At 47.5% G+C, this 15,272-nt stretch overlaps 6 protein-coding genes across 6 annotated transcripts; 4 read left to right on the forward strand and 2 right to left on the reverse strand.

Annotated features, from left to right (window-relative positions):
• Window positions 1–125: 125 nt before the first annotated feature.
• Window positions 126–2,586, reverse strand: Spt (Spitting Image). The gene is made up of 7 exons (XM_017085351.4): window positions 2,427–2,586; window positions 2,197–2,364; window positions 1,811–2,143; window positions 1,432–1,753; window positions 641–1,372; window positions 482–583; window positions 126–421 (listed from the first exon to the last, which is right to left on the reverse strand). The coding sequence occupies exons 1-7, from the start codon at window positions 2,505–2,507 to the stop codon at window positions 372–374; spliced, it is 1,788 nt and encodes a 595-aa protein (XP_016940840.3). The 5' UTR covers window positions 2,508–2,586; the 3' UTR covers window positions 126–371.
• An 85-nt stretch (window positions 2,587–2,671) lies between these two features.
• Window positions 2,672–5,180, forward strand: LOC108018002 (stromal membrane-associated protein 2). The gene is made up of 2 exons (XM_017085352.4): window positions 2,672–2,974; window positions 3,132–5,180. The coding sequence occupies exons 1-2, from the start codon at window positions 2,857–2,859 to the stop codon at window positions 4,550–4,552; spliced, it is 1,539 nt and encodes a 512-aa protein (XP_016940841.3). The 5' UTR covers window positions 2,672–2,856; the 3' UTR covers window positions 4,553–5,180.
• Window positions 5,181–5,587: 407 nt separating this feature from the next.
• LOC108017820 (protein FAM8A1) lies at window positions 5,588–6,806 on the forward strand. The gene has a single exon (XM_017084970.4). The coding sequence runs from the start codon at window positions 5,643–5,645 to the stop codon at window positions 6,636–6,638; it is 996 nt and encodes a 331-aa protein (XP_016940459.1). The 5' UTR covers window positions 5,588–5,642; the 3' UTR covers window positions 6,639–6,806.
• A 304-nt stretch (window positions 6,807–7,110) lies between these two features.
• On the reverse strand, window positions 7,111–8,352 carry AIMP1 (aaRS-interacting multifunctional protein 1). The gene is made up of 2 exons (XM_017085515.4): window positions 8,179–8,352; window positions 7,111–8,121 (listed from the first exon to the last, which is right to left on the reverse strand). The coding sequence occupies exons 1-2, from the start codon at window positions 8,335–8,337 to the stop codon at window positions 7,315–7,317; spliced, it is 966 nt and encodes a 321-aa protein (XP_016941004.3). The 5' UTR covers window positions 8,338–8,352; the 3' UTR covers window positions 7,111–7,314.
• Window positions 8,353–8,426: 74 nt separating this feature from the next.
• Window positions 8,427–13,386, forward strand: PAN2 (PAN2-PAN3 deadenylation complex catalytic subunit PAN2). Its single transcript, XM_017085514.4, has 16 exons — window positions 8,427–8,592; window positions 8,693–8,883; window positions 8,937–9,106; window positions 9,157–10,303; window positions 10,365–10,479; window positions 10,541–10,662; window positions 10,716–10,815; window positions 10,872–10,931; window positions 10,989–11,284; window positions 11,350–11,546; window positions 11,610–11,972; window positions 12,034–12,232; window positions 12,290–12,501; window positions 12,563–12,784; window positions 12,843–12,952; window positions 13,012–13,386. The coding sequence occupies exons 1-16, from the start codon at window positions 8,538–8,540 to the stop codon at window positions 13,176–13,178; spliced, it is 3,726 nt and encodes a 1,241-aa protein (XP_016941003.3). The 5' UTR covers window positions 8,427–8,537; the 3' UTR covers window positions 13,179–13,386.
• A 216-nt stretch (window positions 13,387–13,602) lies between these two features.
• BaraB (Baramicin B) lies at window positions 13,603–14,865 on the forward strand. Its single transcript, XM_017084964.4, has 4 exons — window positions 13,603–13,762; window positions 13,829–14,041; window positions 14,098–14,693; window positions 14,749–14,865. The coding sequence occupies exons 1-4, from the start codon at window positions 13,711–13,713 to the stop codon at window positions 14,752–14,754; spliced, it is 867 nt and encodes a 288-aa protein (XP_016940453.3). The 5' UTR covers window positions 13,603–13,710; the 3' UTR covers window positions 14,755–14,865.
• The last annotated feature ends 407 nt before the right edge of the window (window positions 14,866–15,272 follow it).

Genomic DNA, 15,272 nt, shown 5'->3' on the forward strand with positions numbered 1-15,272 from the left:
GTTGATTGCACGTCCTGTTTGCGTTTGTAGCGGAAAATCGATAGGGATTACCATCACAGCCTCACATATTGGCTTTCCTTGTATCCTTTAAAGGTCAAACAAACACAGGCGATGCGCTGACAATGTGTTCTGGCTTCTATGTATTTTATTGAATTTATTGGTCTACTTTTACAACAGTCGAAACTGTTTCGGATACAACACTCTCCGTCAACACGAAACCATACATGTTTGTGCGTATGTATGTCTAACCTGACCTATGACATTCGAGTGCCTATGTACGTTACGTTTGAATTCTTAACTTGCGAATCTTAAATGGTATGAACTTAAATATTAAACGAATTATTAAGTTATGTACAAATAGTTAAAATGCTTCAGCATTCAAAGTACCCATTAGACATTCCAGTGAGTTGCTCTAGTATATCTAAAATAAAGGTAATTAATGAAAAACTTGATAATTAAAACATGAACAATTTGCTGATACCTGTGATTTCCAGATCTGTAGACTGATTGCTGATCGAGGTGTACAGTTTTCTGCTTTCAGCTATATTTTGGCGCTTGAACATAACAGTTCGTAAACTTTCTCCTACAAATGGCATTAGAAATATAAATTAGTTTTATAAATTGATTGCAATCCACTTACTTCTCAGAACATTTCCATTAGGTTTGGCTTTTTCCGATTTAATATCCAAGGTATTTATGGTAAGCTTGTTGTTCTTAATTCTGTTTACTCTAGTCCTACGCTCTGTGTCGTAGAGAATACTGCCGCCTCGGCGTGTTGTAAGGCCAGAGAACTGGGTTAAATCTTCATTGTCGCCTTTTTTGTCGCTCGTCTCATCCACTAAAAGGTTTACGAAAGTATTGGGATGCTTATCTTCTTGCTGGCCAAGGCTCAGGCAGCCGTGCAGCTTGCGCAAGATCGTGCGTAGGATCTTGAAGCGCTTGAGAATTCGCTGCGGCTCCACCTGGGATGCGCACATCAAAATGGCCTTGCACTCGCGCAATATCCGGATGAACTGCTGGTAGTACTCCTCTCCCACTTGCTCCTTCGTGTCGGCCAGCACCTTTCGGTTGACCTCCAGTTGAAAATGCTCGACTAACAACAAGGAAATTTGGGCCAAGTCCTCCAAACGCTGCTTATCGAACAGCTTCTCGGTGGTACTAATTCCTACGGTCAGTATCTCCAAACAGCATCCAAGAAGGGCGCGGCTGTCGATGATCTCCTGGAGCGCCGCCTTGAACTTGGCCACCTCCTCGTTGAAGTGCTGCTCCAAGATGTCCGAGAGCAGTTCGGAGCCATGGGCCTGCAGAGACGGAATCAAACTGGTGTCCAGAGACTCAAAGGAGGCCAGACAGCTGCGCATCATGGTTTTCACTGACGAAGGCATAAATATGGAGTTAAATGTGATCTAGTATGTTATTAAGTGGCTATACTTTTCAAGTTCGGGGCAAAGGAAATGGCAAATATGCCTATCTGAGTGGCCCGATCTATGTTTACATCAAAGTCGGCTATAAACTCGTCAGCCATGGCATCATCTTCCGAGCTGTTCCTCAGCACGGTTCTTATTTTGTCCACCGAAAACTTCTCAAAGTCCAGGAAGCAGGTGAATACCAGACGCAGTAGTGCATCGTTAATGAAGTCCTCCAATTGGTAAAGCGCCTGCTCCAAAGTCATGGCTCTCAGCTTGAGTATGGACTTGTAGGACGCACTGGGCACCTTGCACTCTTCTTGGAAGGCATTGCACTCACGGATTACCTGGGGAAGCGGATGGATAGTGGGCCTCTACTCAATTTATATATTTAGTTTACGTACCTTCTGGCACAAGGCACTAAGAGCTCGTTTGTCCTGCGACAAAGCTACGTTAGCGAATCCCAGGGACTGACCCAAAATCAAATCTATGTTGGCGCGCAACTTTTGACTGAGGGATAGGACTTCCTGTGGCGATTTCGGAAAATCCGAGGGGTCAGTGTTTTCCTCATTGTGGGAGGTGAACAGACCCAAAGTGTCCAGGGTTGAATCTACCAGATTTAGGAATGAACGTTCCGGAGCAACTGCATCGCCGTTCGAGCTTTCGCTGTGGATACGCAACAGGCGTTTAAGACACCACCGAATGCGCTCCAAGAAGTACAAGTTCTGATGGCTGGCCTGGTTTAATTAATAGGATATTATATTATGTGTACTCTTGGCAAATTACCCACCGAAAAGGAAGAGCTGCACGTCAGTTTCATGGTGTTTTCCACCTGGCGAATGCAAGTAAGTATCTGGCTGAGGCAGAGGCATACCAGCTCCGAGGACTCGGTCTGCTTTTGGGAGCACAAGGAGCTGTGAACCAAGGTGGCATATTCCAATAGCATGGCACACAGGTCCTGCAAGAGAAAGCAACAAGTGAGAATCCTCTTCGACGGTTAATTACCCAATTTTCTCGTACATTTAACCAATTTGCATCTTCTTCATTATTCCTGTGCAAAATAAGAATACAGGCCTCTATTTTCTTCCTTAAAACTTCCATAATCAGTAGGTAATACGAGTTAAAATAGTTCTCTCGAAAAAGTAAACAACTTTTTTAAAAAGGTGGCTTGAGTTCTGTGTGAATGGCAAGACACAGCCTTGCTCATGTTCACTTCGCGTTAGTACCAATCCCTTTGGTATTTTTCCATCGTCGCACTACGGTCCGGTGCGAATGCATTACTTTTTCGGTAGCAAAAACTTATAGAAAATTGTCAATTCGCTGGTAGTTGTATATCCATGTGAAGCAGAGATAAGCTCCAAACTCTTCCCGTCGCCCACGCCACGTCGCACACTCGCGCACCGCCAGAAATATTAAAAGCAGGCCCAAGAGACCGAACGAATTACGGAAAATGAGCTCCTCGAATGCGGGACAGCGCACCAAGCTGATACAGGAGAAATGCCAAACCCTCCTCACGCAGATGCTCCGCGACGAGGATAACAAATACTGCGTGGACTGCGATGCCAAGGGTAGGTAGATCAGGTCTGCAGATCTCCACTCCCGGGTGTGAGATACGCCTCTCGGTGACGCACGATTGTGCATATACACACCACACAAGTAGATGCACTGCAAAAAATGCTATTGTCTTGTGGATGGCTGATAGAAACCTCTCCTAAACACTTGTAGGTCCCCGCTGGGCCTCCTGGAACCTGGGCATGTTCCTCTGCATCCGCTGCGCCGGCATCCATCGCAATCTCGGCGTGCACATATCGCGCGTCAAGTCCGTTAACCTGGACACCTGGACCCCCGAGCAGGTGATCTCCCTGCAGCAGATGGGTAATTCGCGGGCACGCGCCGTCTACGAGGCGCAGCTGCCGGACGGTTTCCGTCGCCCGCAGACGGACACAGCGCTGGAGAACTTCATCCGGGCCAAGTACGAGCACAAGAAGTACCTGGCCCGCGAGTGGGTTCCGCCCTCGCCGCCCAAAGTGGACTGGGCCAAGGAGATCGACGAAGAGCTGGAGCGCCAGAAGCGGAAGAAGAAGTCCAGCCAAGCCCAGGCCACCTTGGGCCTCGGTGGAGTGGCCAGTGGCGGTGGAGACAAGCGTCTGTCCGGAGCCACTGGTTCGGCCCTGAAAAACGCCCCCTTGCCCGCACCGTTGCCCAAGCCCAAGCCCAATCAGGTCGGCGGCTGCAGCCCTAAAACGACGCAGCGCGTCCAGCTAAACAGCAGCGGCGCCAGCAGTGCCGGCGAAAGCGACCTTTTGGGCCTGTCCTCGCCCACCAAGCCCATTGCCGCCACCAGTGCCAGCCAAGACCTGCATAACGAAAGTTTCACCAGCTTTCTCAGTGCCGAATCGATTGCCGGACAGCCGGACAAGCCGAACGGCAGCAACGGTGACGTCGCCAACTTGATAGGCTCGAAGCCCAATTCGCTGGCACAGGAGGAGCAGGACTTCTTCAACCAGGGCTCCCTGGGCGCCTCCGGCAGCGAGAAGGACCAATCCGGTAAGATGTCCAAGGACAGCATCCTGGCTTTGTATGGCAACGCGCCGGCTGCCCACAATCCTCAGATGAACTTCGGCGGTTTCACGGGCATGGCCCCGGGCGGCTATATGCATCAGCAGCAGCAACAGCAGATCCCCCACCAGTTCATGACGCCTCCGAACTCGGTGAGCATGTACAATTCGCCAGTGATGGCTGCGCCGAATGCGTTCAGCAACGCACCAATTAGCAGTGCCACCGCCATGAGCATGGGTGGCTCCCATGCCTTCGCTGGGGGCCAATTTCCCAGCACTGGTGGCAGTCCTTATGCTGCCGGAGGTCAGGGAGTTACGACGAATCTTATGCAGACGAACCAGAGCATTCTCAGTGGGATGCCGCTGTTTGGAGCGGTGCAACAACAGCAGCATCAGCAACAGCAACAACATCACCCACAGCTTGGCGGCCTATCCATGAACCTTATGCAGCCCCTGCCCAGTGGTCTGAACATGGGCCAGCCACAGGGATCGGTCGGATTTAACACCGCCGGCCCCACCACCTCCTCAGTCCCATCAAATCTGAACCAACAATTTGGAAACCTTAATATCGGTAATGTCTGGCAATAAATACAACGTGTATTTATGTAGTTGTATTCCTTTAATTAATTTTAAGACACGAGTGTTCGTCTCAGTGTTGCAACATGTATGTGAGGCGATGATGCTTGTTTATATGCATTCGATTTGTACAACAACTTGCCAATTTAGTTAGTTGTCCTGAGAGGATTCGGAGCAAACTATACGTATTTATAGAAGAATTCACTGTCAAGCAAGCCCTTGTATTAAACGATGTTCATGTCCACCAAGATTCGCGTCTGCTCGTTCAAATCTATTCCAATTAAACCATAATACATACTACACGTGTAACACCCAACTAATTAAAATTGAACTACGAAACTTAATGCACTTCCCAATCAAATGTACATGTTATTTTGAACATTAGCTAGGTATTTGATACGCATGCATAAACAAATCGTCCACGCCAGGGTGTGAATGTAAAGTATAGAGATCTGGCAATGTACTTTTTAAATGCTTGATATCCCTAAGAACATATTCACGCCAGTTTGTCAATGTGAGTCTTAAATATCACGGCTGGGTAGTCGACGGATTTATTGTATTCGATTTTTAAGTTGCTATGTCTAAGGAATAAATCAAACCACTTCGAACTGTGTAATAATAAAATATTCAGACAATTGTATGTTATTCAATTATTTCATTTTAAAGTTTATATACGGGTTTGTATGTTTTATTCATTCAATTCATTTTTTTTGTTGCTCTTGCAAAAAAGTTTAGTTTTTTTAATACTGTTATTTATATCACTTTATTTCTATCCGTTTGTTAAACAAGCAATTGTTTTTTTTTACTTTAAAACTTGTATTTTTAAATTATTAAATTGATAGCTGCATTCAAGTTTCATAATCTTTTATATAAAATAAATATCTAATATTTCTCTGTATATTTACTTATCAATAATTTGGAAGGCTGAAATAAATTTGAACTTTTCTTTTTTTCGCGCCTCGATTGGCGTTCACAGGAAACGGCCATTATGCCATTCACCGCGTATCGCTGGACACACTCTCGCCTGGAATACACGTCAACTTGGAAAATAAATAAATCAAAGCCAAATAAAAATATTCACCTATTGAGACTGGACAAAACAATGGGCGATAAAGTGGAGGAGACGGAGCAGAAGCTCCTGGGAAAGTCCACCAAGGAGGCCTACTTTGCCAGCCTCGCAGAATGGGCAAAACAGGCCACTATTGCCCAAAATGCGATGATAATGTTTCCGTACTACCTGATGGCCAACTATCCGATGTTCCAGGGACAGGTAGCTTCCGCTGGCCTCCAATCAGCCGCCTTTGGACAGCCACTTCCGACGGCTCCTTCTCCACCACCGGTTCAGGGAGCCGGAGCGCCTGCTGCACCACCGAGAGCTCCTGTAGCTGCTCCTCCGCCGGCACAAAACTTCAATCGTTTCCGAGTCCTGGACGAGGCTGCGCAACAGGAAACCATACAGCGATTGGGCGGCTACGAGTACGTGGTGGCACCCTTCTGGAAGCGCGCCGTGGCAGAGACAATCGACGTGTTCATTCTGTTCGTCTTAAAAATCATCATTACATTCGGGGTGGTCAACATTTTCGACATGGACTTTGATAAGGACGTTATACGCCGCACACTGGACGACGATGACCTCTTCGTGAACTTCTTCGATATCTCGCTGGACTTTATATCAATGTCCACCGACCTGCTGATTATCGAACTTCTGACGAAGCTCACAGTCTGCTGCTACGAGGCGCTTTGGACTTTCCTGTACAATGGTGCCACGCCAGGCAAGTCACTGATGAAGATCCGCATCCACTATGTGGAGGCGGTGATGCCGCTGCAGGCGCCCGCTCTTCCGCAGTTCGTGCTCCAGCCCCAGCGGGAGCCGATGAGGGCACTGCTCTATCCGGCCCAGACGCCTACGTTGATACGCTCTTTCGCCCGTGCCCTGGCCAAGAACCTGTTGATGACCCTGCTGTTCCCGATCTGCGTTGTGATGATCTTTTTCAAGAACAACCGCACAGGCTATGACATAATGACAAAGACTATTGTGGTGGAGTCCGATGCCAACGCCGTATTCCGCACCCAAGTGCCACCGCAGCGTAACCGCTGAGCTCGGGTTTTACCCAGCCAAAGTGTCTAGGAAGTGTGCAATCTTTCCTACGCATGCTTATATAAATAGACGTTATTGTTAAACCTAAATTTAAAGCTGTCCTGTGAAATAAAATTAAATCTCATACACGACTGCCATAGAGGCCAGCGTGAATCATCTGTGACCTGATTCACAAAAATAGGGATTGTTTTACAATCAACAATCTTTATAACACAAATTGTCAATGGGTTGTGTTCGGTTGGCTTACTCCAAGTTAAAGATATTTCATTAACAGCAAGATTTGTGTTTTAAACGGACAAGATTTCTGCAACCCATCTTTATGTTTTAAAGACTCGGTTTAGAAGAAAGAATATCCCAAAAACTTGAAGTACTTTGAAATACTAAAAAACTGTTTATGTACAATGTACATATTTGCACATTGTTTTTCTCAAAAATTTTGTTTAAGATTTGAATTTAATCAAAATTAAAGAGGTTTAGAACTATGTTACACTTTTTATTTAAGATCCGAACCGTTTGAAACATAAAATTCGAATGATTTATAGATTAAATAGGGAGAGTACCGTAGTCGAATTATAGTATTGATTCAAGCAGAACCCTAGTTTGAAGCAAAGCTTTTGCAGGAGGTGATGTTTCGTTTATTTGCTCACTTCAAAAAGTTTTTGTTTCGCTTATTGGTTCACTTAACATTCACGTTCTTCAGGGTTTGGGCCACGACGTTGCCCTTGCCGGGAACATGTAGAGCGGCTCCCTTGTAGCAGGCCACTAAGTCGTCGTTGGTCTTCAGATCCGGGGCGCAAGCCTCGAAGATCTTCTTCTTGGGGTTGAGCTGGGCGTCCGGCTGGCGTGGGTAGCCCTCACAGTGGACAAGATCGCCGGGAACGGCTCCGGAGGGCGGACTTAGCACTTCCACTTTGTCTGGCGTTGAGGCGCACATGACCATCGCCTCCGAGGTGACGCCGCGCATCTTGGCCGGCTTCAGGTTGCACATGACCACCACCAGACGGTTCTGCATCTCTTCCAGTGGCACGAACTTTACCAGGCCGGAAACCACAGTGCGTGGGACCGCCTCGCCACAGTCGATCTTCTCCAGATACAGGCTGTCGGCGTCGGGGTGGCGACCCACCTCCACAATTTTGCCCACGCGCAGATCCAGGCGGCCCACGTCAACGGGAGCTTCTGGAGCGGCGGCGGCGGGCTTTTCGGCGGCCGGTTTCTTCTCCTTGATCTTCTTTTCCTTGGGCTCCTTGGTGGGCTTGGGAGCCTCAGCAGCGGGAGCAGATGCAACCTCTGCGGGTGGAGCTACTGGCGTCGCACTGGTGCAGAATCCTCGAGATCCAGGCACCGGAATCTGTTTCTTGCCATTTCGCAGCTCCAGCTGCACCAGTTGGGCCAGGGCGGCCTCCACTTCCTTGGCCAGTGCGGCGTTCTCCTTGATCAGCTCCTGCTTCTGGCGCTCCACAAGTTGTTGCTGGATGCCGGAAATCTGGTGGGCAGGAGGTTATCGAAAGGATCGCACAGGCTGCTGGGCTGGAATACTTGCCTCGGCTTCAATGGAGTTGATCAGCGCTTCGGCGCGCTCGTTGTTGCTGGCAATCTGCTGAAGGTCGGCCATGGTTCTTCGGTTTTTCGCGAATTTTTTGCAATTCTGGCCGTAATTTTTACATGCGGATCCCACAGTCGTGGCAGTTCTACGCAGCATTGCCGTGCTTCTTCTTACTCCCAACAGTCGCGTCGTGTAGCATTGGACAGGTTGTGTATTGCTCGGAAAGCGATGGTATTTACGTCACACACCTGTGAGGGTCACACTATTCAATGCAACGCAAAAACGGCTGGCAGTTTTGAGCGAAATTTGTCCAAAAATAAACAATAAACACTCGGGAGGCCATCACCGTGCCGCAGATGGATTACGTTTATTGTGGAACCGAGCCAATCGGCGCCTCGGAAGACATACTAAGTGGGTCAGGGGGTCGCTTTTGGGTCAGCGCTCTGCCACACGCACACACACGCAAGCCAGCTAAGCTTTCTCCTTTGTTTTCTGTTTACTTTTTGCAAAGGTGTTTACGACGCGGGATCCGCTCGAGGAAACGGCCACTTCTCGCCCAGCTTCAATGGCTTCAACATCGGCAGCACGGACCCCGACTACGTGGAGCTGGTTCCCGTGCTCGCTGACGGCGGAGAGCACTTTGGGGTCTCCAGCGTGGCGTTCGACGATTACGAGGAGCTGCTCTGGATGGGCAACCAGGGAGTAAGTCCCCATGCTCGCCACTCAGGCCTGCTAATCAATCCACTTTTCCGCAGGGCCATGTCACCTCGTACTACACCAGCTCCATGCAGAAGTACACCTCCTTCCAGGTGCACGCCAGCGATATTGTGCGCCAGATCACCACCCTGGACTCCGGAGTGTTGGTGCTCACGCAGACCTCGCTGCGCCACCAGATCCGCAGGGGTCTGCCCAAGTTCACCTATAAGTATGTCAAATTCTGACCCAAAATTGGCCCGACCTCATAGCTTCTTGTAGATCCAACAATATGAAGGAAATGGTGACCATGCTGCAGCTATCTCCTCACCGCCTGGTCATGGCAGGACTGCAGGAGGAGCTCATTGACTTTGACATGCGCACACTTAAGGAAACCCGGCTGGAGCATGTGGGCGCCGCTGGCTGCACTGTGCTTCGCAAGAATTCGCGATTCCTCTTCGCGGGCGACCAGCTGGGAACTGTCACACTGCGCGACCTAAACAGCCTGAGTGTTCAGCACACGATCAAGACACACACCAATGTTCTATCGGATTTCAGTGTCCAAGGCAACCTGCTGATCTCCTGCGGCTACAGCGGTCGGCAAAATAACATAGCGATCGACCGCTTCCTCATGGTTTACGATCTGCGTATGCTGCGCCTTATCTCGCCCATTCAAGTGGCGATTGATCCGCAGATGTTGAAGTTCCTACCATCGCTTACGTCCCGACTGGCAGTTGTGTCCAGTTACGGGCAAATCCAGCTGGTCGACACCGTGGAGCTCAGCGAGCCGCGTGTCTCCATGTATCAGATCAACACCAATGGCAGCCAGTGCCTCAGCTTCGACATCAGCTCCTCCTCGCAGGCCATGGCATTTGGCGACCAGTCGGGACATATAAATATGATTGCCGCTGTGCAGACGCCACAGCCACAGTTTAATCCCTTTTCGCGAAACACAGAGTTTGCGGACGTGGTGCCTCAGCTGCCGATGGTCTCCATCACGGACACCAACTTTCCGCTTTCGTCGGTCATGCTTCCCCACTTGACGACGGGCACGCAATGGTTCTCGGACTGGCCGGAGGAACTGCTGCGATACCGGTACCACAGACCAAAGACCATCGAACCCGAGGTGCTAACCAACATGAAAATGCAGGGACCCATTGGGTATTCGCCAAACCCGCGCACCGCTCGTCGGAATCAAATTCCGTACGTGATTGAGCAGGGAAGCGTTTGCAGTTCGAATGGAAATGGAACTGCAACGGTTACCAAGGCGGAGAACGGTGTCAAAATCATTCCAAGAAGGTATCGCAAGGTCGAGCTGAAGTACACTAAGCTGGGCACCCAGGACTTTGATTTTGAGCAGCATAATCAGACGTGTTTCGCTGGACTGGAGGCCACATTGCCCAATTCCTACTGCAACGCTATGCTGCAGGTTCGAAATCATTGTTTAGTGGCTTACTCTTTTTTTAATCTATCCTATCCTATTCCGCCAGATACTGTATTTCACAGAAGCGCTTCGTGTGAAACTTATTGAACATTCCTGCACCAAGGAGTTTTGTTTGTCCTGCGAACTGGGTTTCCTTTTCAACATGTTGGATAAGAGTACAGGTTAGCTTGACATTTAAATCTACCTGGCCAAAAGTATAATATTTTTCTTCGCTTCTGTCAGCCTCATCACCATGCCAAGCCAGCAATTTCCTGCGCTCTTTTCGCACTGTGCCTGAGGCTTCAGCATTGGGCCTAATTCTCACGGACCGCTCATCAAACGTCAATCTAATATCACTCATACAGGCAAGTAGTATCATCGCCTTTTAGCAACATATTTAATATATGCACACCCTCAGAACTGGAACCGATTCATTCTGCATCAAATGCATTACGAAATCTTCGATTCCAGCAAGAACACATCCAGCTCTAGCGGATCTGTGCAAACATCAACAAATGGTAACAACAACCAGACATTTTGTTAAAACTCTATATTAAACTATGTACATTTTTAGCTGAAAACACAAGCCCCTCTGAAACAAGTGGTTCTTCGGAGTTATATGAGTCCATGAGTGGTAAGTACAAAATCCGAAATTAAAAGCCATAGCTTACTTCCACTCACATATTACCAGACGAGAACTCTAAAGAGGACGATAGGGAACGCAGCAAGATCAACGCAGAAACGGAAATAAGTAAAATCTTTGGGACCAAGCAAATTTGTGTAAATCGCTGCATCAAATGCCAGGTCGAAAAATCGAAGGAAAACATATTACTCGCCTGCAATATGTCGTACCCCACCCACGTTAAAGATAGTGAGCAGTATTTCAACTTTGGCACCATTTTAAAGCGTTCTCTCAGCTCGGAGAAAAGTATTCAAGCTTTCTGCGAAAACTGTAAGAAGTTTTCGCCAACAAACCAGAGCGTGAAGGTCAGAGTCAGAGTCTACATTGAAACAAAACTGAATGTAATGAATATAACTATCTTTATTTTCAGGTCACTACCCTTCCCCAAATGCTGGCCATTAACTGTGGCCTAAATAACGATAAAGACATAACCTTCCTGAAGCGCCAACTCAACCGCTGCAACGAAAAGCCATCTGCCGATGCAGCCGCTTCCCTAAGCACTAGTAAACCTTGTCGCTATGGGGCCCACTGTTCCCGAAGCGACTGTCATTTCATGCATCCGGATCGGTTAGTTACCGTCGTCGGAGTGAGGACAGCCATCTCATGTATATGATCTTATTAACTTTGCAGAAAATCTCCTTCGCACACTAATCAAGCAAATAACGTCAATAGTTCTCCCAATGGACGCCAGAAGTCATGGTTTCCATTGACTTTTACCATGGGTATCAACGAGCAAGGCGAGCTGCAGGTACAAACTCAATCAGATGGAGGCGCTGGAAAATCGGACCAAGAGGAGGAGGCTGAAAAGCCACCAACAAAAAGTGAGGACAACCATCGTACGTACGCCCTACATGCTGTGGTCTGCCAAGTCGACGATGGCACCCAAAAGAACTTAGTGTCGCTGATTAATGTGCAGCGGCAATATCACACCATGAAATTGGCGGAATCCCCTGAGGACCCCCAGAACCAATGGTATATTTTCAATGATTTCAGGTGAGTTCGTCTTTTATGTTAAAGATCTACACCGAATGATATTGTTTTTGTTGTTAATTAGCATTTCTCCCGTGTCGCCACAAGAATCTGTATGGTTTACATTGGATTGGAAAGTGCCCTGTGTACTGTTTTACAGGAACGTGGAGGATGACTCTGAATCCGCTAGTACTACGAGCTCTACCGTGACCGAAAGTGACGAAACCGTTCCATCGGAGAGCAGCAGTGACTCGCCCACAAACCTATCCAATCCCTTTCTAGAGGTGCTTCCCTAAATGCTGTATTTTACCGCACAAAATGCTAATCTTGTACATCACCAGGACATGGCAAGCCCCATACCAGGCAACGTGAATACAGACGCCACACTCAAGCCGCTGCAAACGGATGAAATGCCTCAGTCAGGAGACCTTGTCGCTATGGATGCTGAATTCGTAACCCTCAATCCGGAAGAGAATGAGATACGTCCAGATGGAAAGACGGCGACTATCAAGCCGTGTCACATGAGTGTGGCCCGTATTTCATGTATTCGAGGGTAATTTAATCTTACACTCGAATTAGACTCTCTTAAAACATGGATAAAAATAATTTTCCAGACAAGGCGCGAATGAGGGAACTCCATTCATGGATGATTACATCTCAACTCAGGAGAAGGTGGTGGACTACCTAACCCAGTTCTCTGGGATCAAACCGGGCGACTTGGACGCTAACTTCAGCAAAAAGCGATTGACTGCCCTTAAGTACTCATATCAGAAATTGAAATACCTCGTAGATGTGGGTGTTATCTTTGTGGGGCATGGTCTGAAGAATGATTTTAGGTGGGAAGAACTGCATTTTAACAGACAAGCAAGTCTCTATACACTCTTGACGTTTCAGGGTCATTAACATCTATGTGCCGTCAGAGCAAATAATAGACACGGTGCACCTGTTCCATCTGCCCCACCATCGAATGGTGTCCTTGAGGTTTCTGGCTTGGCATTTCTTGGGTTTGTATTTGCTTTTCTTGCTGTGATTCAATTCTCTGACTGCACCTGCAACTACGTAGGCACAAAGATACAATCCGAGACTCACGACTCCATCGAGGATGCACGGACCACTCTGCAGCTCTACAAGCACTATTTAAAACTGCAGGCAGAGAAGAAGTTTGCCAACGCCCTCAAAAACCTATACGAGCGCGGAAAGCTACTGCAATGGAAGGTGCCGGAGGACTGAATCGTTGCCGAACCCGTTGCCAATTCGACGAAATGCAGAGCCAATGTAATCGTCAGTACAAACGCTACACCGATCTGAAAACCCCGGCATTTCCCATTTTATTATGTTCTAATGAGTTTCTTTCTGCTAGGGAGCTTCCTGGTATTTCATTTTGTAATTGTCTATATTCATAACAAATTCAAATAAAAAGCAAAAATTGTACATCTTATCAGTAATCTTTCATTGGCTGTTATTGTGCTAGCCGTCAAAATTAAAAGATCGTTAATTTGTTTACAAAATGCACAATCAGGTTGTAGACCAAAGCGGGAATGCGTTCACCGATCGGCCAATCGTGGGGGTCAATCTGTTCGATTGGTTCTGAAATTCCCATTCGTGCTCCCTTATCAACACATACGTTTGGGAATTTTTCAGAGGCTGTCGCTAATTTGATGGGTACCTGATCTTGGACTACTGCGCAGCTACTTATAAATACCACGAGCAAGTCAAGCCAGTTAGTTAGAGCTCAGCATTCCGTCAGAGAACACAGGTCGCAATGCATTTTTTTGGACTACTCGTGCCGATCGTTTGCGGTCTTTTGTTCGTCGGTGAGCAACCCCTTCCCATGGCCGCACCCAACGGCGATTAATGGACGTGTTTTATTACTCCCGTAGCTGCCGATCCCCAACAGACATACGACGGTCGTAATGGGCCTCATGTTTTCGGAACACCTGGCAACCAGGTCTATATTCGAGGCCAAAACGATGGAGTTTACAATGTGCCAGGAGTAGGTGGACAGTTCCAGCACACATCGTCGCCAGGACAACATGTCTATACGGATGAACAGGGAAACACCTATGTGCACCAAAGAAAGGCGGGAGGACCAGGTAGAACGGATCTTTGTCCAGTTCTTTAGATAAATATTAACTATTTTCGCTTAAAGCAACTCATACTATTAGGGGACCAGGTCTTGCTGTCGGTCAGCCAGTCTATCCCGTTGGCCAGGATTCACGGTATGGACCTGTGGCTCGAGCCCCTCGCGTATCTCGTAGCCCTCAGTTCCATGTGGAGCGTCCTGGTCGCACCGTGGATGTGGGTGCCGGAGGATTTGTGGTTCAAAGAAGTGCCCGAAGTCCTCAGTTCCATGTGGAGCGTCCTGGTCGCACTGTAGATGTGGGTGCCGGAGGATTTGTGGTGCAAAGGAGCCGCCGTAGTCCCCAGTTTCACGTGGAGCGTCCTGGTCGCACTGTGGATGTGGGTGCCGGAGGATTTGTGGTTCAACGAAGTGCCCGCAGTCCCCAGTTTCATGTGGAGCGACCTGGTCGAACGGTAGACGTTGGACCTGGAGGATTTGTGGTTCAAAGGAGCAGCCGCAGCATCAACGATGCTCGCGTGCAAGGCGAGAATTTTGTAGCTCGTGACGATCAGGCCGGCATTTGGGATGATAGTGTTTCGGTGTGGAAGCGTCCGGACGGACGAACAGTCTCCGTCGGCAGCGATGGTAGCGTTACAATTTCTGGTCATGGAGCTACCCAGAATGTAAGTATAAGATAGCTATTTTTAGTTTCGTTTACAAATATCCATTTATTTTCAGTACTAAAGATGGGATGCCTCAATATTTTTCCAAGGATTGATTAGAGATCTAAAGTACTAATTATTTAATGTTTAGTTAAATGTTCAGTTAAATAAAAAATATACTAATTAAAATATACTTTTTTATATTTTTACTTAAATCAGCATTTAAATTTTTAAAAATACATTAAAATAACTCTGAAAAGTTTTTGATTCTGCACTGAGGTCGAGCGTGTTCAGGGGCTCGACAGAAATCTGTTCTAACTAAATTTTTTTGAAACAGCAAATATCGGTGTGAACCCGTTTCAAAATCAATTAGACGAATAAAATATGACCAAATAGTAGGCTTTGATAAAATGTTCCTTAGTTCAGAGATTACTTTCTCTGAAACACATACAAACAAAACTATATCTGTAGATTTTATGACACCGACGAATTTTTTGAGTTATTTTTTAAAGCAAACATGCCTTAGGTCTACGGAGATATCACATTTTGTTCAGATTTTGTACAGCTAAGCCTACACCTTTTGAAAAGTGCAATTTTGTT

The sequence above is a fragment of the Drosophila suzukii genome, chromosome 2R (assembly GCF_043229965.1).
Source record: "Drosophila suzukii chromosome 2R, CBGP_Dsuzu_IsoJpt1.0, whole genome shotgun sequence".
Classification (NCBI taxonomy): Eukaryota; Metazoa; Arthropoda; class Insecta; order Diptera; family Drosophilidae; genus Drosophila; species Drosophila suzukii.